This window comes from Mandrillus leucophaeus, unplaced genomic scaffold, assembly GCF_000951045.1.
Source record: "Mandrillus leucophaeus isolate KB7577 unplaced genomic scaffold, Mleu.le_1.0 Scaffold595, whole genome shotgun sequence".
In the NCBI taxonomy this organism is placed as follows: Eukaryota; Metazoa; Chordata; class Mammalia; order Primates; family Cercopithecidae; genus Mandrillus; species Mandrillus leucophaeus.
The window spans coordinates 965,751-987,134 of record NW_012106419.1 but is presented as its reverse complement, the minus strand read 5'-3'; the positions used below and the strand labels follow the sequence as shown (position 1 = coordinate 987,134).

The window sequence follows — 21,384 nt, the reverse complement described above, 5'->3', positions numbered from 1 at the left end:
CCACTTCGGCTTTGAGAACAGAGTTCCGGCTGCTCCACAGACGCTCTTGTTCAGGGTTAAGAAGAGACAGCGTGAATTGCTGCCCATGTCCATGGAAAAATCTTTAGCTCTTTGCTCAAGTAAAAAAATATCAAATATAATAAATTTATGAAAGCCCATTCACAACATATACAGTCTCAATTTTATATTTCGTCTCAGCAGCTGGGATGAAGTTGCTGTCCAGAGCCCCAGGGCATTGCCTGACCAGACCAGGTCACAGGTCTGTCTGAGGCCTCCAGGCACAGGCCAACTGCTCCGGCTGTCCACGCAGCACCACAGAACTCTGCCTGGTTGATCCACGGGGCTGAGGCCCATTTCTTACTCCCAAAGCCAGGAAGGCCCCAGGCTGTTTGTGACTGACTGCATTTGGGTTTGCCGCGGTGCAAAAGGCTGCTTTTTGGTGTGTCCTGGCCAGCTCACATGATGTGTCCAGGCCGAGGCTCACACGATGGACTCACGGTCCCTGTCCGGAGACGGGGGAAAGTCAGCGACATCTTCGCTGTGGCTGTAGTCAGAACCCGGCACCTGGATGTTATCGCTGGTGGCTCTAGTGACACTGTCATAGGAGGGTGGGAAGGAAGTGGAGGAGATGGAGGAGCTGGAGGCTGGGCCAAGGGGCCGGGAGAAGTTCTCATTCATCACATAGGCGATGAGGCCCTCTCGCTCAGGGGCATCCTCTTCGGAGAGGCTGCTGCCCGTCTGCTGACGGAAGAGGAAGGAGGCATGCTTCACAGAGCGTTGCAGCAGGTGCCTGCGGAAGGCCCTCTGGATAACCATGGCTGACACCTCCTCGTGCTTGCGCCGGAGTGTGGTGGTGATGGGCTCATAGGAGATCTTGGATGGGTTGGCTGCCATGAACTTCTCCTCCATCTGGATCTTCAGGGCATCCATCTCCCCAGACTCCCCCAGAACCCTTTTGGTAAAGGCAAAGAGGATGTCCATGCAATGGATGCGGTCCCCACTCACCATGGGCAGGTCCATGTTGATGAGGCTCATCTGGTTGGGCTTGGCGATACGGAGTGGCTCAGACAAGGCATCGGCAAAGTCAGACAGGACCGAATACTCAATAAACTGAGTGGCCTCTGGGTCAAACTTCTCCCAGATCTCATAGAACATGTCGAAGTCGTCCTCACTCAGGGGCTCGGTGCTCTCCTCCGTGGCCACGCTGAAGTTCTCCAGGATGATGGCAATGTACATGTTGACCACGATGAGGAAGGAGATGATGATGTAGGTGGTGAAGAAGAGGATGCCCACAGCTGGGCTCCCACAGTCCCCCCGAGAGCCATTGCTGTTTGGCAGAGTGGGGTCACAGTAGGGGGGCCCGGTGTTGAGGATGGGGCTGAGGAGGCCATCCCAGCCGGCTGACGTGGTGATCTGGAAGAGGCAGAGCATGCTGTTGGCGAAGGTCTGGAAGTTGAACATGTCGTCGATACCAGCCTCCCACTTGACATAAGCGAAGTTGGCCATGCCAAAGATGGAGTAGATGAACATGACGAGGAAGAGCAGCAGCCCGATGTTGAAGAGTGCAGGCAGGGACATCATGAGGGCAAAGAGCAGTGTGCGGATCCCCTTGGCCCCTCGGATAAGTCTGAGGATGCGGCCGATTCGGGCCAGGCGGATGACTCGGAAGAGCGTCGGGGAGAAGAAGTACTTCTGGATGATGTCCGAGAGCACAGTGCCTGTGGGAAACAACAGAGACTGTGGCTACTGGTGGCACCTCGGTCCTCTAGCCAGCATCACTGTGCAGGGGTGGGGGAGTCTCTGTAAGGCAAGGAGCCAAGGAGAGGTGGCCCTTCCAGGAGGATTGCGTCCACTGGGCATGCTAGGATTCTGCCTGCTCCTGCCTGTCTGAGTCTCCAGGTCTGCATCTGTCACCCAGAAAAATGGGTCCTTTGCAGGGTTCCTTCTCAGCCCCCTCATTCCTTAATCTTCAGTGTGTACCTGCACAATAGAGCTGTCCTAGGCCCATCTTCTGTATTTTGGGTTCTCAGGCCAGAGGGGCTCTGCTTAGCATCCTGCCCACCCAGCTTGGACTAGCACTTAGGCCTTTTAGCTCCTTGCTATTCAAAGTGTGGTGTGAGGACCAGCAGCCTTGGGATCTCCTGGGTGCTTATCAGAAATGCAGAATCTCAGTTCCACTGCAGCCTGCTGCATCTTAATACACCCGGATGATTTATGTGCCCATCGAAGGGCATGAAACACTGGCCCAGAAATCAGTGCTCCCTGATGCCACACCATGGCCAGTGTCTTCTCTCAGCCTCTCTGTGATGGTTCTTATCACCCTCCTAACTCTGCCACCTTTGAGGGCTTCACTACCCCTGGGTCTCCAGTGACTACCTGGGTTTGGAGTTTTAAGGGGCATGGATATAAATGATAGAATAAAGAGTGAAATAAACTTGTCTTATATGGCCCAAGTGCCCTTTCCAGACTCCTTATATAAAAATGTCACTGACTGACATGTGTCCAGGGTTTACGGTCAGTGCAGCAATGGGCCAAGCACTTTATAGCCATCATTTCATTTAGTCCTTCCCGTTGTCCTAGGAAGTGAGCAGATGCCATCATTCTCATCTTCCAGAAGAGGAAACAGAGGTGAGGTAACTTACCCAAGTTGCCACCTAGTGAGTGAGAAGCTGGGATTTGACTCAGACATTCCGGCTCCAAGTTCATCTCTTAACCACTCCTCTCTGGTACTGCCCAAACACCGGGCCAGGAGATGATCCTAAAGTACATGCTGCACCTTCCAAAGCCTCTGAGACTGTCCCTCAATGGTTCCATTCCTGTTGCTCACATCCTGCATTCTCTAAAGTTCCTCTCCAGTCCCATGAGACACACTCTCACCCTCACCCTGCTTGAGACCCCCCAGAGATTCCTGACCCTACTCTGTGCTTCCATCTGCCCATCACTATAGCCACAGCAATGCCTGCCTTAGCCCCTGCATTATCCTTTACATTTACCAGTGGCAGAGGTTGTATATGGCAGAAAGATGAAAGTTACAGTCACTGTAAGGCAGAGCCCCATGGGGGTGGAGTTAAGAGTTTGGGCTCTGAGCACAAGTGACAAAAGAAAAAATGTAAGTAAACTGGACTTGATTAACATTGAAAACTTTTGTCCTTTAATAGACACCACGAGGAAATGAAAAAACCCACAGACTCGGAGAAAGTATTTGCAAGTCATATATCTGATAAGAGACTATGATCCAGAATATGTAAAGAACTCTTACAACTCAACACTAAAAACAGAAATAACCCAATTAAAAAATGAGCTAAGGATCTGAATAGAGATTTCTCCAAGGAAGATATATAAATGACCAACACGCACATGGAAAGATGTCCTGCATCGTTAGTCATCAGTCATTTGGTTTTGCAAATCAAAACCTCAAGGAGATATCACTTCACACCCACTAGGAGGGCTCCCATAAAAAGAATGCAGGCAATAACAAGTGTTGGTGAGGGCGAAATAATCGGAATCCTCATACATTGACAGTAAGAATGTAAAAAGGCACAGCCAAATTGAAAAACAGTTTGGTGGTCCCTCAAAATTTTAGATAAGAGGCTTTCAGGGGCTGAGGGAGAGGGGAAATGAATGGGGAGTGACTATTAAATGGGTAGAGTTTCCTCTGGGGAAAGGAAAATATTCTAAAATTAGATAGTGGTGATGGTTGCAAAGCTCTGTGCATATACTAAAAAACACTGAAATGTATACTTTAAAGTGACTTTAAAGTTAACCATGAATTTTATGGTATGTGAATTATGTCTCAGTAAAGCTGTTATATAAAAAAAAAGATCTGAGCTCTGAGGTCAAACAGACATGGGTCAGGATTGGGTCTCTGCTTCTCCCTAGCTGTACAATCTCCCTCCTTTAGTGCTGAATTGACTGGGTGAATTGCATGAGGCAGGTATGTCTGAAAGAGTCTGGCATACACCTTGGCGGTTAGCTCCAGAATTTTCCATCTTCAGGGATAACTTCTACTCTGGAGGGCCACCTACCCCCCATCCTTGGGGACCCACCTCATCCTTAGCTTCCTTCTCCTTCAACCTAAGTGCGGGCAGAACTAGCCTCCACAGCACCCACTCCCATTCCCAGACTCATCCTTGAAGCTATCTAAGCAGTTAGAGAACTGTGTTCCCAGGTCCTCTGGAGGGTGGGGCCAGGAGGGAGTGCTGGGTCCTCTGCCAGGTTGGTCTCCTTGACCCAAGTGGACCCTTCCAGATAAGTTCTCTCTGGAGAGGTGTGTGTGTGCATGTATGTATGAGGGGAGCGGGGTGAGAAATGCACTGAAAAAAGAATGAAAGAACCTAGGGTTGTACGTGGCATTCAGCAGAGACTCAGGGGCTGGACGAGAGGCCTGGCTGGGGAGGGCTTCTGTCCAGCTGACTTGTATACCCACCCACGATGGAGAGGATGACAACCACGAAGTCGAAGATATTCCAACTGTTGGTGAAGTAATAGTGGCGCAGGGCAGCCAGCTTGACAATACACTCGCCTGTGAAGATGGCCACAAAGAGCAGGTTGATCTTGGCCAAGATGTTGATTTTCTCAGGACTTTGGTCATCTGTCTCCACCATCATGGTCACCATATTCAAGCAGATCAGAAACATGATGGTGACATCAAAGGCCTGCTTGGTCACAATGTCGAATATGAAGCCCTGGTACTTGTTCTGAAAGGAGAGACAAATGGAAAGCACTCAGCAGGGCCCTTGGGAGACTGGCAAATGCCCGTTTCTGCCTCTCATCCCAGGTCACCCACCCTCCCACTCTACCCTCTAGTGAGCCCAAAACCCCTGCCACACTGCCACAGAGAGTGCAGAGGAAAAACTCCTGGAGGTTAAAGCCATTGGCTCTCCTGCTGAAATGCTTCCTGGGCTTCAAGGCCCAGCTCCAAGGCTCCATCTTCCATGAGGACTTCCATGACGGATCTTCAGGGAGAGATTTTTCCTGCCCTGAGCATCCTTAGCATACTGTCCACTGTGCTTCCCTTTCAGTTGCCACAGTCTGAAGGCTCAAGGGTAAATTTCAACTTCAACCCTAGTAATTATGTCAGTGCTTAGATTAATATATTTTCTCTACTTTTGAATGTAATTTATTTTATTTATTGTACTAACCATATTTACATGTGTCTTTAATTGTAAATCAGCCCAGATTATTTGGGGAAAGAAATAAGATTTTTTTTATATATATATATATATATTTTTTTTTTTTTTTTTCTGTTCTCCCACTTAGAAAAGATTATAAACACACACATACACACACACACACACACACACACACACACACACACACTTTTTTGGATAATGGCTTGATTGGGCCAAGGGAGTCAGTCTTTGAGAGGACCCCACTCTCCAGAGCTCTTGGCTCTCCCCACCAGCTAACTCAGGAATCCGGCTCCCTGACTGTTCTGGGGGTCCAAGGATGAGGCTCTGAGTGGGGTGGGGTGGGGCTGTGAAGGCTGCCCTGCTTTTCCCGAGGAAAGCCTGCATCCTTGAGGGGAAGGAGGAGACCTGCTCAGAGACAGAGGGTTCCTGTGGGAGGAGAGTGTCCCGGGATGCTACATCCTTCTCATACCTTCCTCCCTATCTGTATGAGGCTGGGACCTCTCTTCATGCTCAGACATCTGATAGCGTCCCTCAGGCTGGGCTGAAAGACTGTGAGGCGGCCCTGATGGCTGGCCGTGTGGCATGAAAGCTTCCCAGGGACCCCAGAAGATCCTCCCCACTCCCCCAGAACCAGGAGCTTAGCTCACCAAGGGCCGTGGGATGGGCTTCTGGGGCTTCTTGGAGCCCAGCTTCTTCATGGCATTGTAGTACTTCTTCTGCTCCTCTGTCATGAAGATGTCCTGGCCCCCTAAGTGCAGAGAGAAGGCACCAACCTCATTCTGGGGTTCTCAGAGGCCCCAGCAGGGAGGGCACCAGGATCTTGCCTCCTTGATGAGGATGCCAGGGTCAACCACTTCCTGGCTTCCTCTCCTGGACAAAATATGTCCCTATTTTGCACCACAGATTCTTCCCCAAATCTATTTATCCAGGAGCCCTGTCCCCTTTCACCTTGAGATCTCTCTGGCTTTATGACCTGCAAATCCAGTATCCACCCCCCGCCCTTTCCCCCTCCCAGCTCAACCAGCCTTCAGGTTCTCTCTGTTCACTTGGTTTGTCTACAACCCAGTTATAGCCGCTCTGATGAAGCTCTGGGAAGACCCAGGGCCTCTGCACAGGCCTTACCCATGACCTCTGATCATGGACCAGGTGAACAGATGCAGCTCTCACACCGGCTTCTCCCAGGAGTCTCATCTCTCAGGTGGATTAGGGCAGACATGGGGCCTCCCACCAAAGCCCCTTCTTATGTTCTTACAGGCCTAGACATGTTACATCCCTGGACACACCCTTCTCCCCACCTCATTCCAGCAGCAGCAAGAAGAGAACCATCCCCAGCAGGGAAGGTGAAATGGGGCCTGGAGCCCGAATGGCCCCTCAATCCCCTGGCACCCAGCCCTGCTCTGCCCAGCCCAGCGGGGAGCTGGTGCTCTACGTATCTTTTTCTTCTGTTGGTTGAAGTTGTCAATGATGACACCGATAAAGAGGTTCAGGGTGAAGAAAGACCCGAAGATGATGAAAATGACAAAATAGATGTACATGTAGAGGTTGTATTCCCACTGGGGCTGCTCTTCATACTGTGAGGGAGAAATCACACAGGGAGATCAGACAGGCTGGGGTCTCGGGGGTCACATGGGGAGGGGTGGGGGGTGGAGGCGGAGGGCTGGCTAGGGGCATCCATTCTGTGGGAGAGAGGGTGTATCGAGAGGAAGGTCACTGGCCCAGTTATGTGAGTCTGTGGCCAGAGGTGGATGGGGATAGAGGTGAGAGGAGTGGATGGTGGCAGGTGAGGACAGCAGACATGCTGGGCTCAGGGCTGGCAGAGTATCAATGCCTGGCTCCGGCCCTGGGCCAATGGGAGGCTGGAGTACATGGGGACCTCTTTCAGTCTTCACTGAACTGTCAGTGTGACCGGGTGGGGTGCTGGACAAAGAAGAAGCTTGATTTGCATCTCTGTTGCTTCCACCCCATCCTCCTGGGGGTAAAAGTCAGTAAACTACAGTGAGTTTAATTAAAGACATTTGAGAATTTTGGGACTTTTTAGGAGACCAAGCAACCTGGCCCCAGAGCCAGGCTTGGGCATTCCAGAGAGGTTGTACTCCAGAGTGACACGAGATCCTGCCCTTGTGGGCTGGGCTTTCAGATGCAGATGCTGATTCCCTGGTGGCCAAGCAACCAGAAGCCTCAGGTGCCTGACTTGGTGGAAGGGGCCACTGTGGCAACCTACCCCCCTGGAGTCCACAGCTGCATACATAATGTCCATCCAGCCTTTAAATGTTGCCTGGGAGGAAAAGACAAGATTAGGACAATCATTTAATTCTGCACCTCGCTTGAGTTACTTAGGGCTCTGGTCTGGACGGATGAAGCCAGAAGCAAGCTTCTTATGAAAAGCAAGCCACCCTACCTCACCCCTTCAGCAGCATCCAAATGCCCAGGTGGTCAGAGAAAGACCTTGTTTAGGGCTAGGGGTGGAGGGGAAGCAACTGAGCGGATGCCCCAAGAAGGCCATGCAGCAGGGAATAAGCTTCTTGATTGAGGCCAAGAGTCTGAGGGGGCTTGCAGGAGGTCTGTCCTTCAGATCCACACTCATTTCCATTTCTAAAACATCACAGAATCCTGCCAGCGATTCTGTCAGGGAGACAGAGGTGGAGCTTAGACTCTGTGTTCTAGACTCCAGGGCTGACCTGGTCCCTCTTGTCCTATGTCTCAGAGAACCATGTGGCTTCTGCTCCATGGACTTTCAAGGGAAGTTCCCGAAGAATCTCAACCTTCCCTTGTACTTAAGGGGGTTCTTTTGTCAATGGTGTGTTGGTAAATAGTTAACAGCTGACTTCCCAGAAGAAAAGAAAAAAACCCTGATTGTTGGTTTGCCAATTTCTCTTGTGTAAATATTCCCACCATGGTTGATTTCAGGTTACCAATGTGAAGTTACTCAACGGAGTTGAGAAGAGATGCATAGGAGCTTAGCATTATGGTACTCCCACTATACAGACAAACTAGATGTAAAAAACCTCAAAAGCATAGATGATAACACTAAAAAGTAATGATGAATCTTGAGTGTTTATTACCTTTGCTTTAATATCATTTAGTTAATTTTGTAAGTTTATAGAATTAATTTTTTTTAATGGCTATGTTTAATAAACAGCTTGCAAAATTTCTGAAAATGTAACGATGAGCTCTTGTGAGCTGGCACAAGCTGGCTCCAGCATACTACACCAAGGGAGAAAAGAGGGGGGATGAACCAGAGAGGGCCCTGGTGCTGGTGGCACCAGCCCTAGTCTGGGCTGCTATGCAGAAAGAGCCCAAGAGACATGCTTGGTGGTGAGACTGACTCCCCAGTGAAGTCTCATTTGTGTTTTTGGCCAAATCCAGTCCTGTCCTGCCCCAAGCCTCTTTTTTTTTTTTGAGACAGAGTCTCACTCTGTCAAACAGGCTGGAGTACAATGGTGTGATCTCAGCTCACTGCAACCTCTGCCTCCCGGGTTCAAGTGATTCTCCTGCCTCAGCCTCCTGAGTAGCTGGGATTACAGGCATACACCACCATGCCCAGCTAATTTTTGTGTTTTTAGTAGAGACGGGGGTTTCACCATGTTGGCCAGGCTGGTCTCGAACTCCTGACCTCAAATGATCCACCAACCTCAGACTCCCAATGTGCTAGGATTACAAGTGTGAGCCACCGTGGCCAGTCCCCAAGCCTCCTTTCTAAACACAAGTTCAGTAACACAAACTTCCTGTGTCTAAGAATTCTTATGAGGCAGGTAAGGCAGAAGGGGAAGCTGAGGTCGCCCATATTAGGCAAGCTACTCCAGCTCCCTGTACCAACAGGCCCTTGCCTATAAAGATAGGCCCGGAAATACTTTGGAAACTGCTGGGGACCACCCAAGGGTATGAGATACTTATGACTGAATTCTTCCCAAACACCGAGCAGCTGTGTCTGGAAAGGTGAGCAGTTGTTAGTCTACAAAACGAGGCCTTTTATTCCAAAGTTCCAACATTCTGAGGGACAGTTGCAGGAACAGACAGATCCTTGGGTTTGGCACTAATCTACCGTTCTCCAGTAGGCAGTGCAGGTGAGTCTTTGTGGGACTACCACTGGGGCTTAAGGGATGGGTGGAGGTGTGAGTGGATGCCTCAAGTTTCCAGGTAAGAGTCTGCTGAGTTTTCCTCTGCTTTGGGAACCAGACACAGGTGTCTGGGCTTAAGATTGGAATAGCAAGACAAGCAAGTTGTAGCTTTTTGCACTGTGGTTCTGCTGCATTAGTCAAGGCTAATGGTAGGTTAATTTTATGGAATGTGCTATAATCACGGAAGCCATCGTACTCACAAAATCAATGAAAACCCTAGAAGGATTGTGTGTGCTTAAACATTGCACATCAAAGATGGAAATATGTTCTTTTAAATAACATAAGAGCTAACACTATCTTTTATAACAGAGGGTGGCCACAGTCACAACTTTGCTAACAGTTCAGTTCCTGAGTAGTCTATGGGCTTTCATTTTTTAACCTGTGCCATCACACTGCCTAACTGATAGCCTGAAGAGGTCAACTTGACTACTGGCTGGGGAGTTGGTTCTATAGCACCACGGAGCCATCCCTATACTCTGCAATTTGGAGAATGTGGTATTGGTTCTAGAACTGAAAGTCTGGGGATTTCCCAAGGAGCCAAATCCCTGGAGAGTCCTGAGTCTCCTTTGGGCACTATGATTCTCCTGTGAAGATCCAGCATGGCCCCACTGCCCCACTCCTGCCCACATCATGGGTGATGGCCATGCTGCTTGACAGCTATTGGGAGGAAGGAAGTCCCTTCTCTCCAGGACTTACCACCTGCAGAAGGGCCAGGTACCCGGCCCCCACGTTGTCAAAGTTGACTTTCACCTTGGTCCAGTATAATTCTCCGGTCATGTTCAGGGACTCACACTGGCTCTTGTTGTTCACGATGGTGTAGTTCAAAGGCAAGTCTCCCTCTGTCTGGTTGATGCACCTCCCAAACTTCCCCGCGAAGAGGTTCACGCCCATGATGCTGAAGATGAGCCAGAAGATGAGGCAGACGAGGAGGACGTTCATGATGGACGGGATGGCGCCCACCAGGGCATTGACCACCACCTCAAGTGGACAGAGAAGTGGCTCAGTTCCTGGGGGGGCCCAAAGCGCATGCCCTTTTCAAGACCCTCCCCTACGAAAGAATGAACTCCCTGGCTGCAGGGGGCTGTGCAGGTGGGTGTGCAGATCCCACACTCATGGGAGAGGCCAGCTCCATGGCTGGAAGCCCTGGTGGGGAGTGAGGGGAGTGCACACTAGAGTCTGGTGTGGCTTCAGAACATCTGCTTTCCCTTCTTGGCCCTGCCCTGAATCTGTGATCTTTAAAACCTGATTTTCACCACAGTGTGTGCTGGTTGAGGATGCCAGCAACTTGATGGGAAAGACCTCTCAAAACATGTCCCCAAGACTGGGTTTCCTAACAATCCCAAGAGTCCTTACATTTTTGGAGCTAAATTCCGGTTTATTTTAGGTTGTTGCTATTGGGATGGATGGGTGTTCTCCCCTGAAGTAACCCAGGGGACCTCAGTGCAGTGTCTAGAGGGTGTTGTGGCAGTTCTCCAGTGCTCCCATAAGAGCAGAGCCAGAGAGCAGGTGGCATGGGCACTCCCTGTGATACCCGCTCCCCAGTGAGGGGCTCTCAGATCCCATGGAGCCACAGCCTCATGTTCTGCATCTAAACTCAGAGCACCCTGTAGAAGATTCCCTAGTAGAGGCATTTGGGACCCTCCACTCCACTCATGGACCAAGTCCCCAGCTGTCCATGCACCAGGAACACAAGCGCCACACAGACTGGAGGTGAAGCTGGTGTGGACCGTGTGGTGTGGCCCAGATGCCAGGTTGGGGGATGCTGTTCCCCAGAAGGCACGCTGAACCCTGGAACAGGGTGGGAAACAAGCTCTTAGGGCACCAAACATCTGGGTGTAGAGTGAGGCGGGGAAGCCCTGGGAGTTTGCCCTTGGCTGGCTCTGTGGCCAACGGCCACTGCAGAGGCATCCCTGGCACCTAGTGTCTCCTTGCGTCCCTCTGGAATCAAATGTCCTTGCTCCCAAAGAGATATTTAACTCTGAATAATATCTTGTGGATGGTTTCCCACCAGGAATGAGCTCTGTGTGTCTCCATGGATTGGGGGCGTGGGCAAGGTTCAAAGCCATCAACCTGAGCTGTGTGTGGTGCCTGCTGGGTCAGTGAGAGACAAACAAACATGTCTTCTGAAGCCACACAGAACTGTGTATGTTTTGTTAAAAAAAAAATACCCCACACAAGTACACACAAACACACACATGTGTATTTGTTTTCTTGCTATATATCACGGCTGATGTTTTTCTTGGTGGGCTTTCAAATCTGACTTATCTGCTCTTATTCTTCGGTAAAATGTGGTGACTTGAAAAATGCTTAGGGATCTGCACTAGAAAAATGGTGCACAGGAGATCACTAAGCACGTGGTCATTTCCTGTACAGCCTCTGTCTGATGCTGGGAATGCAGCTTGCTCTATGCCTCTTCCCTCACCCTCCCGACCACAGCCCCACTGCCCATCAGAGGGCTGGCAGCCTGTGTCTGCCAGGAGGCAGGGTATGCAGAGGGGCACACCGAGTGGGCACATAGAGATGCAGCCCCACGGGACAGCAGAAGCACAGGGGCCCTGGTGCCAGTGGCCTGGGGTACAGCTGAGACCCCTGTGCCCAGCAAGTCTCTTGCTTCCTCTCCTTTGTCCAGTGCTCTCCCAGCCCTCACAGGAGCTCACAGGGCTGGAGGGTGAGCCCTGGAGGTGGGTTCTCACAGCTGCCTACCCTCAGGGTGCCTCCATGTCCAGTTGTGCCTCTCTTGGAGGTTCTGGGCCATGCTCCTACCAAGTCAGCCTCAGCCACAGTCTCCGTGGCCACAGGACATCAGAAACACAGGGAGGGGCCCTGGGTAGCAGTGCGCTGGGCCTGCGGGTCAGCAAGCTGAGGCTGGGGGTCCCTCCGTGGGACTGCCTCCCACTCCCTGGTGGGAAGGCAGCCGCCTCTCTTACCCTCATGCCCTCAAATCGTGACAGAGCTCTCAGGGGGCGGAGTGCACGCAGCGTCCGCAGTGACTTGATGGGGCCCATCTCGGCAAAGCCCAGGGTGTTGGCCACCAGGCTGACCAGAGAGACCTGGGGGAGGCAAAATAGAAATGGGGAGGATGGGAACAGCTCCCCACTGTTGGGGACAGACAGTAGGGCTCCTGGCCCTGCTAAGATGGCGCTGGGTGCCAGAGAGCCACAGGCCTCCCATGTCCACTCTTTATTAGTCCTGGGGTGGACTGTCATCACAGGCCAGCTCTGCACTGGGCCAGGCTTCCCAGAGCCCAAGCTGGGGCGAGCCCAAGAGTGTCCTGGCTTCTGGGCCTTTACTGAGAGGCTGCTATGTGCACTTCACATACATACTCTGTAATAACCCCACTAACCCTGCGATGTTGCGATGTGTCACCTCTGTTCTACAGATGGGAAAACTGAATTCCAAAGCCACTTCGCTGGTGTGGCGGAGCAGGGACACAAAGCCTAGGCTTTTGGTCTCCACATTCTTTCCTTCAATTCCAATTCTTGGACCTATCTCCTTCTTCGCCAAAGAAGCCTTTTTTGAGGAAGGAGAGACAGTCCTGGGTTGAGTAGGAGCAAATAGACAATTGCGGGGCATTTCCCCAAGGCCAGACTGTGCAGCATTTCAACATCTTCAACGGAGGAAAGCAAAGGTGGGGACTTGGTGGCACCAGGAGCCTCAGCTCTCTGTTCCCTCTGGCCCACCCCTCCCAGGGCACTTCCACTCTGTGGATTTTGTCCTTCTAAAGCTCCGTGGGTATCCACTCCCTTCTTACTTCACCACTGGCCTGTGATTACAGGCCAAAAATGGCCTCCTGCCTGACCTCCCCTGTAGTCACTATTCACACTGCCCTGGTGCTCAGGCCAGCCTGGGGTTCGGAGAGGCTGGGGGCAGGGGCCTGACTCCCACAGCCTCCTCCCAGGCTTGGCAGCACCAGGTCGGAGGGAGCTGAGCAAAGAGGCTGAGGGGAGGAAGACACGCCAGATTGATTTTGGTGTTGCCCACACTCACCTCTCAAGGATGCTGGGCTATGGGCCCTCAATCCTGGAGAGTCAGAGGGCATCTCTCAGGGACCTCTCCTAGAGAGCAGGACCTCCAGAGTGCCAGGTCCAGCTGGTCCGTCTGCCCAGTTCCTAACAGGCTGCCTTGCGGTCTGTTCTTTGCAAAGCTTGCCCCACCTGCCCCTGTGATGGCCTCCCGTCTCAGGTGACGGCAACTCCATCCCTCCAGCTGTGCAGGCCACGATCCTTGGCGTCCTCCCTGCCTCCTCTCTATCTCTGACACCCTGTGTCTAACCCGTCAGGATTTCCTGTTGGCTCTGCCTTCAAAATACATCTGAAGTCCAAATATTTCTCACCACTTCTACTGCCACCATCCTGGCCCAGCCTCCATTGTCTCTCCCTGGATCATGGCCTGAGCCTCCTAACTCTTCTCCCTGCTTCTACTCATTCCTGTCTACCCTGGCCTCCATGACTGAGTGAGCCCTAAAGAAAATCAGTCGGTTCACGGCACTCTTCTGTTCAGAGCCTTCTAATTCTGCCCCGCTACCGCCATTTCATTCTAAATCAAAGCCCATATTTTTTCAAAGGTGGCAATCTGGCTGCATTCCCTGCAATCTGGCCTCATCTCCTGCACTTCCTTCTGCTTAGTGGCTCTAGCCTCCCTGCATTTCCCCCAGTATGCCAGGCGTGCTCTCGATACACACCGTCCTTGCACTGCTCTTCCAACCTCTGCTTGGAACGTCTGCCAGACACTGGCCTAGCTAACCCCAACTTCAAACCCGCTCAAATGTTACCAAAGTGGGCCTACCCTGATCATCCTATTTAACGTGGTAACCTGCACCTTCCCCTCCACCCTACCCACTTCCCTTCCCGAGTTCTCTTTGCTCCAACCCGCTCAAATGTTACCAAAGTGGGCCTACCCTGATCATCCTATTTAACGTGGTAACCTGCACCTTCCCCTCCACCCTACCCACTTCCCTTCCCGAGTTCTCTTTGCTCCATGATAGATACCACTTTTCCACATAATGTAAAAGTGGCTTGTTGATTATGCTGATTGTTTGCAGCCACCTTCCTCCATGTGGGGAAGCGTTCTTGTTTTGTTCCCTAAGATCCCCAGCACTATAACCATGCTTGCACACAGTAAAGACCCAAAAGCATTTACTGAAAAATAATGCAGAATTCTTCTTGGAAATATCCTTCCCTAGACTCTGTCATGGGAGACAAACTTTCCCATGAAGCATGTGGATGGGGTAGAGGCACAGCAGTGTGGCCAGTGTCAGGAAAGCTGCATTCCATACCCACTTCCTTCTGCTCAGCCTTGGGCAAGGCCTCTCCCTGCTGTGAGCCTTGGTTGCCTTCTCCACAGGCTTCTTCTCCTCTCTTGGGCCTGAGCAGGGAAGCACTGCCAGTTCCCTTTCCCCTGCCTTGGCTCTGAGCTCCCCAAGGTGGCCAGCGGCTGGTGGATGGGCTTCTGCAGATGTCTGTGCAGATTCCCTCTGGCCTGCCTTGCGGGAGACCCTCAGCAGACCCAACTGCCCAAGATGCTTCAGGAACAGCGGATCAGGGAGCCTCAGGGCTGAGCGGCCAGGATCCCGGGCCCTCCCATGTTCCCTCAACGGGGAGTCCTCAGGGGCCTCTCCTTCATCTCAGGGAGGCTCTGAGGGCTGGGCCAGGCAGCCCAGTGTGTCTAGAGCTCTCCTCACCCCTCTTCCACCCACAGCACACCCTCACCCCAGCATCAGCATCCTCTTGGCCACCTGGGGTGATAGGAAGAGGCCTGAACTGCAGGTCCAAGGACCTGGATCTGCATTTCTGCGCATCCCTCTAGCCCAAGGTGCCTCTGCCACCACGGCCACCCACACTTTGACTTCCCATCCAGCCTTGGTAGCCTCAACCTGGACTCTGGCCAGGCTTATTGGGGACTGAGCCTCTGAGTGGGGTATGGAGACCGCACAGGCCTGAGCCTGTCCTGTAAGCACAGGAAGGATAGCTCCTGCTGGTGTGCAGAGCCCGATGTCAAGGCCGGAAGCCATCAACAAAGCCTTCTGGAAAGCCCTTTTCAGTCTGCAGATCCTGACCCCCCATTCTGTTTTGTTTGATCCCCAGAGAGGTCCCTCTGCCTGCACCCTTTGCCTTCTCTTTCTTTGTCCTCAGTGAGTGCAGACCCAGAGCTGCCCTGCACCGACCTGTTTCTCCCTGCTTGGTTCCTTTCCCTGTAACCCTGCATTCATGCTGCCTGGCACCCAGCAGTGTCTTGGGGCCTGGGTAGCTGTGGGGCAGGGGCTTCACACTCCATCTGCCAACCGGGTGTTCAGAAGCCACGCTGACCTCCTGCCCCAGGCCCTCCTTGGACACAGCCTGGGCAGGCAGCCCTCACAGCTACCTGATCGTCTAGGGCAGCAACCCAGAGCCCCCGAGCCAGTGTTCACGGCTTCCTCCTCCTCTGGGGTGACTCCACCCCTCTCTCATCCTCCCCAGCCAGTACCTTCTCCCTGAGCTGGAGGCTCTCCCCTGCCTGCCCAGCATCCCTTCAGCAGCCTTCTCCCCCTGGCATGTGTGCATGGAGGCTCTGAACTGTCCCCCTCGTGTGTGCATGGAGGCTCTGAACTGGCCATCTGTCTAGTGGGCCCGATGGACACTTACAGTCTGCTGTGGTGTGTGCTAGAGCACAAGCTTGTCTGCTCACTTCTCTTTCTGGACCCTGAGCCCCCAGCCCCTGCCCTGGCTCACACCCCTACCTTGACTACTCTCGAACGATCTCCCCTAGAAGCAGGGGCCTAGGTCTCTGCCTGCTGTGGCTGCAAATTGGGGGCTCTAGAGGCAGGACCCTGTCTCCTATTTCTTATCTTCCTCTGAGCCTGGGAACCTGAGGACAAGGCCTGAGTCTCAGACTCACATCCTCCTTCCTCTCTGTCTGTGCTGCAGCACTGCCTCGTGCCTCCCCTTCAGCCTGCTGGCTCCCACCGGGCCCTCTGCCTCACCTCCTTCTCCCACACCGGCAATGGGGTTCCCCTTCCTGTTCCCTTCGGGTGCCCACACTCACATCCACGATTAGGAAGTCGAGCCAGCACCAGGCATTGGTGAAGTACTTCTTGAAGCCGTAGGCCACCCACTTAAGCAGCATCTCCAGCACGAAGACATAGGTGAACATCTTGTCGGCATACTCAAGCAGAACCTTGATGGTCTTCCGCTCCTCCAGGTAGATGTCCTCGAAGGCCTGCAGACAAGGCCGGACAAGGCGGACATGAAGTCTGGACCACTGCCGATTCCACCCTGCACCAGACACCGTTTCGTTTCGTTTCTTTTTTCTTTTTTTTTTGAGACGGAGTCTTGCTCTTTTGCCCAGGCTGGAGTGCAGTGGTGCAATCTTGGTTTACTGCAACCTCTGCCTCCCGGGTTCAAGCGATTCTCCTGCTTCAGTCTCCTGAGTAGCTGGGATTACAGATGCCCACCACCACATCCAGCTAACTTTTTGTATTTTTAGTAGGGAAGGGGTTTCACCATGTTGGTCAGGCTGGTCTTGAGCTCCTGACCTCGTGATCCACCCACCTTGGCCTCCCAAAGTGTTGGGTTTATAGGTGTGAGCCACCGCACCTGGCCTAGGCACTGTTTCTGACAATACCTCCTGCTGCCCAGGAGAGCAGGGAAGGGGTGAGGAATGCCGTGGACAGGGTTCCTCCTGGGCAGTGTTGGACTAGATGAGAATGCCCTCCAAGCGGGGCCTGTGCCACTGGCAGGCCATCAGATGGCCTTACATGGTAGATGGATAGTAAGGCGAATGAATGGTGTGATCCCCTCTCCCTGCGCAATAAAGATCAAGTCTGAGTTTTGGGCTAGGCCTTTCTAAAACTTGCCATTTTAACAAGGAGAGAGGGTATGCAGGCTCAGCTCACAGCTTTCTGTTGGAAACAACATAAAATATTTTTTGTTTTCACTCCATTTTGCTTTAGCTTTGTTTATACGGTTACTTAACTTTTCGTGGGAAAAATATTGGTTTCCAATTAATAATAATGATTAAGTTTCACTTTACAAAACATTGATTTAAATAAGCAAAAACCAATGAGAGTTGATGTAAAGCTGAATTTTAAAGAAATTAGAGTAAAAGTCATTTGTAGATATGATGTTTAGGAACCACAGGTGTAGATAAAGTCAAATCTGCAGTTCTCAGGCTCTAAGAGTCAGTTTCCAAAATCCTAGGAGTTGTAAGTCTTTCTCCACTTCCTCATTTCTGCCTCAACTCAAATTCCTGAGCTGACAGAGAAATTCCAGTGGCTCCCAGATGGCTTCTACCTCCAGCCTACTGATTTGTTCCTGTTTCTGTCTCTGTCCAGAGTGTGCTCTGAGGTTCCTGTCTAGGCAACTGAACGCGTCACTAGGGCTCTGGGGGAGCTGCCTCCACCTCCCACTCCTGGGCCTCCCTATCCGACTTCAGGGCCTCTGTGAGCGACAGTGACCCAAGAGACCAGTGCTGTTGGCACTGCCAAGGCATACATATGGCTCACTGGGTCACTGTAGACGGCACAACAGGATAATTCAGCTCCCAAAATGGATTTTGGGAGTTGTTCAAGACTTTTTTTGTGTGAGTATAAAAATGGGTGCATCTTATAAAAATTAAATAATATGGAAATGATAAAAAAGAAAGTAAAAGGCATCTCTAATTTCATGACACCAAAGTAACCACTGCTAACATTTAGGTGAGTATTATTTTTGACAGTGTGTACGTGTGTGCACACACAATCACCACAATTTTATGAGATGCACTAAATATTTGCCTTGAAATTACTTTCTCCATCAAACAATATGTTGTGAACATTTATCCACTCAATAATATGAATACATACAATAATATCTATCACTATTTTAAAGGGCTGCATGTTTCATTATTTGCATACACTGCTATTTATTTAGCCAATAACCTTATTAATAACGCACATTTCGGTTATTTACAGTTTATCTCTAGTAGAAATAAAGTTGCATGAACAGGGGATTGTTGAGGATAAATTGGGTTGCCAGGCGAAAGGTGCGCTTTTGGTACAGTCTGGGAATGGACCTCTCTGAAGGCAACACCAATTGACACTCCATCTCTGGGCCAGGAAGGGGGCTGTTCTCCACCGCCCCACCGACATTGCTGTCACTTCTCCTTTTTCACTTTTCCCAGCCTCATGAAAGAAACTTGTATTTCGTTACATTTTCATTTATTTTATTAGAAGTGATGCTGACATCTTTTCTTTGGATATTTGCTGTGTTTTTTGGGGGAATTACCTCTTCATATCCTTTGCCTATTTTGTACTTGGGTGTCTGGTTTATTTGGGAACATTAACTCTTTGTTTGGTAACACAAGCCTGGGTTGTGGCACCAACCTGCCTGTAAATCTCACTTGCTTTTGTTTACCATACTGAAGTTCTAGGTACTTCATTTTCAATTATTATATTGTTTAATATTATCATATCATTTATTATAATTTTCATTTAGTAAAATTTTTGGTGCTGCATTTAGAAAGCCCTATTCCGAGGCTAGGAAAAACTGAGCTTCTGAAAACAATTTTTGTGGTTTCATTGATTTACATTATAATTTAAAACATTAAATATAGTTTGCTAGGGAGTAAATATCCATTTAATACTTTTTTCCAGAATGTGGCTCATCAAATGCCCCAACACTTTATTAAATAATCCCCTTAAAATCCACTGATTAAAAGTCAACTTTATCATATAGTACATTTCTCTATTTACTTAAATCTACTTCAGATCTCTTTATGTGGTTCTACTGTTCTCTATCTATTCCTGAATTAGTATCACATGAATTTCCCTGGACATTTAAATGATTTTCAGGATAAACTTTACCAACGTTTTGTCAGATTTCCTCAGAAATGTTGCAAACTTGTTATTGCATTGAATCTACTAATTACTTTAGGAACTAATATGAAGTCTTCCTACCCAAGATGAAGGTATGTTTATCTATTTGTTCTGTTTTACACTGCTTGGCAAAGTTTTACAGTTTTCTTTATGCATCTCTTATACATTTATTATTATATTTATTCCCAGTTATTTTATGCTTGCAGTGCTTGGCATGTAAGAAATATTTGAGAGATGTTACTTGTGACTAAATGGTTTCTCTTAGGATAAAACAACAACAATAGCAACAATTCTTTGCATATTTATTTCATAACTGGCTATATAATGTTTTTAAAATAGGTTTAAATTCTTTTCTAGGCAATCATATTATCTATAAATAATGATATATTTCTATCATTTTTAACTCTTGCTTTTATACTTGACTGGATTAACTTCAATTATTTTATTACCCAACTTTTATATCATGTGTTCAATTTTCTTAATTACACTGGCTATAATTCAATACTATTATTAAATAATGAGCAATAGCTAAAAAGGTAGTTAAATCATCCTTTTCTTATTCTTCACTTTAATGAAAACATTTCAAGTGGTTTTACTACTAATTATGATATAAGTTAATTTCAGAGTCAGTTTTTTACTAAATTGAGAAAACACAGTTTATTTCTTTTTTTTGTTCTTTGGATTCAGTAGAATAAAATATATTTTATTTCTATTCTTACCAGAGTTTTGAAAATCAAGTATTCATTGAAATAATTATATGGCTTTTCATCTTTGTCCTATTAATATAGTTTTCCCAATATGGTACTATTTTCACATTTTAGGATATGATACATTTGTCATATGATGTACTCAATCTTTTTTTTTTTTGAGAGGGAGTCTCTCTCTGTGGCCCAGGCTGGAGTGCAGTGGCGCCATCTCGGCTCACTGCAAGCTCCGCCTCCCGGGTTTATGCCATTCTCCTGCCTCAGCCTCCTGAGTAGATGGGACTACAGGCGCCCACCACCACGCCCAGTTAATTTTTTGTATTTTTAGTAGAGACGGGGTTTCACCGTGGTCTCGATCTCCTGACCTTGTGATCCGCCCGCCTCAGCCTCCCAAAGTGCTGGGATTACAGGCGTGAGCCACCGCGCCCGGCCTAATCTTTTAAATATATTTCTAGATCGTATCTGCATGTATTTTGTTTAAGATTTTTGCATCACTAATCAGAAGTACGGAGTATGAAGCATGAAAACTGGCCTAGGTTTTTCTTTTGGTATATGTGAAGTTTTAAAAATCAGCACTATTTAGCTTTAAAAAAAACAATTTCTAGGCCGAGCGCGGTGGCTCACATCTGTAATCCCAGCGCTTTGGGAGGCCGAGATGGGCGGATCACCTGAGGTCGGGAGTTCGAAAACAGCCTGACAAACATGGAGAAACCCCATCTCTACTAAAAACGCAAAATTAGCCAGGCGTGGTGGCGCATGTCTGTAATCCCAGCTACTCAGGAGGCTGAGGCAGGCGAATGGCTTGAACCCGGGAGGCAGAAGTTGCGTTGAGCTGAGATCATGCCACTGTACTTCAGCCTGGGCAACAACAAGAGCAAAACTCCATCTCAAAAACAAACACACAAACACACACAAAAAACAATTTCTAGACTTTCTTTTTTCATGCACTAGAGTACTTTAAATAGCATTGGAATTATTTTCTTCCTTGAGAATGTGAAAGAATCTGTTTTTGGAGATGTGAGAAATTCGATGAGCTAGTGGTTATCAATTTGGTTGCTTTACATTTTCAAGGAATCAGCTTTGGAATTTCATGTCAATTTTACTATTTATTTTCTAATTCATTAATATATGTTTTTATTACTGCAGATCATATGGGGCAAAGAAAACATATTTTTATTTTATTAATTACTTGCCTAGGTTTCTTTAAGATTATTTTGTTATATTTTTAATTTCTTGAGTTAAATAATTTATGTTCTTTCTATTTAATAATAAAAATATTTAAGTAATGAATTTTCCTTTTATTACAACTTTGGCTGTATTCTACATGCAGTATTCTCAATACTGTTATTTTCTAGTTTTTTTCTACCAGTCCCAGCTTTTTCTCTACCTCTACACTTTTCTTATTTTTCCAGATCTCACGTGGACAGAATTAATGGAATCTCAATCTTTGATTTCCAGCACACTATCACCTTTGGTGCATGAATGGCCTTCTTTTGTTAATTAGTTAATCAATCAATTGAACCCCCTTAAACTACCACCAAACTATTTTCTGTTTGATCCAAGGTTTTACATTTTAGCTGCTTTTTTTTTTTGGGGGGGGG

General features: G+C 49.0%; 1 protein-coding gene across 6 annotated transcripts in view; it reads right to left on the bottom strand.

The window, feature by feature from the left end:
* Positions 1 to 480: 480 nt before the first annotated feature.
* Positions 481 to 21,384, bottom strand: part of SCN5A (sodium channel, voltage gated, type V alpha subunit) — a 91,826-nt gene continuing 70,922 nt past the window's right edge. For 4 of the 6 annotated variants that reach the window (XM_011999484.1, XM_011999488.1, XM_011999483.1 and 1 more), the window contains 8 exons: positions 16,271 to 16,444; positions 12,178 to 12,300; positions 9,947 to 10,228; positions 7,354 to 7,407; positions 6,566 to 6,703; positions 5,780 to 5,884; positions 4,427 to 4,697; positions 481 to 1,718 (listed from right to left, as the gene is read on the bottom strand). In XM_011999484.1, the coding sequence (XP_011854874.1) occupies positions 481 to 1,718; positions 4,427 to 4,697; positions 5,780 to 5,884; positions 6,566 to 6,703; positions 7,354 to 7,407; positions 9,947 to 10,228; positions 12,178 to 12,300; positions 16,271 to 16,444 (2,385 nt within the window). The remainder of the gene's footprint in view (positions 1,719 to 4,426; positions 4,698 to 5,779; positions 5,885 to 6,565; positions 6,704 to 7,353; positions 7,408 to 9,946; positions 10,229 to 12,177; positions 12,301 to 16,270; positions 16,445 to 21,384) is intronic. The other 2 variants (XM_011999487.1, XM_011999486.1) reach the window with 2 other exon arrangements.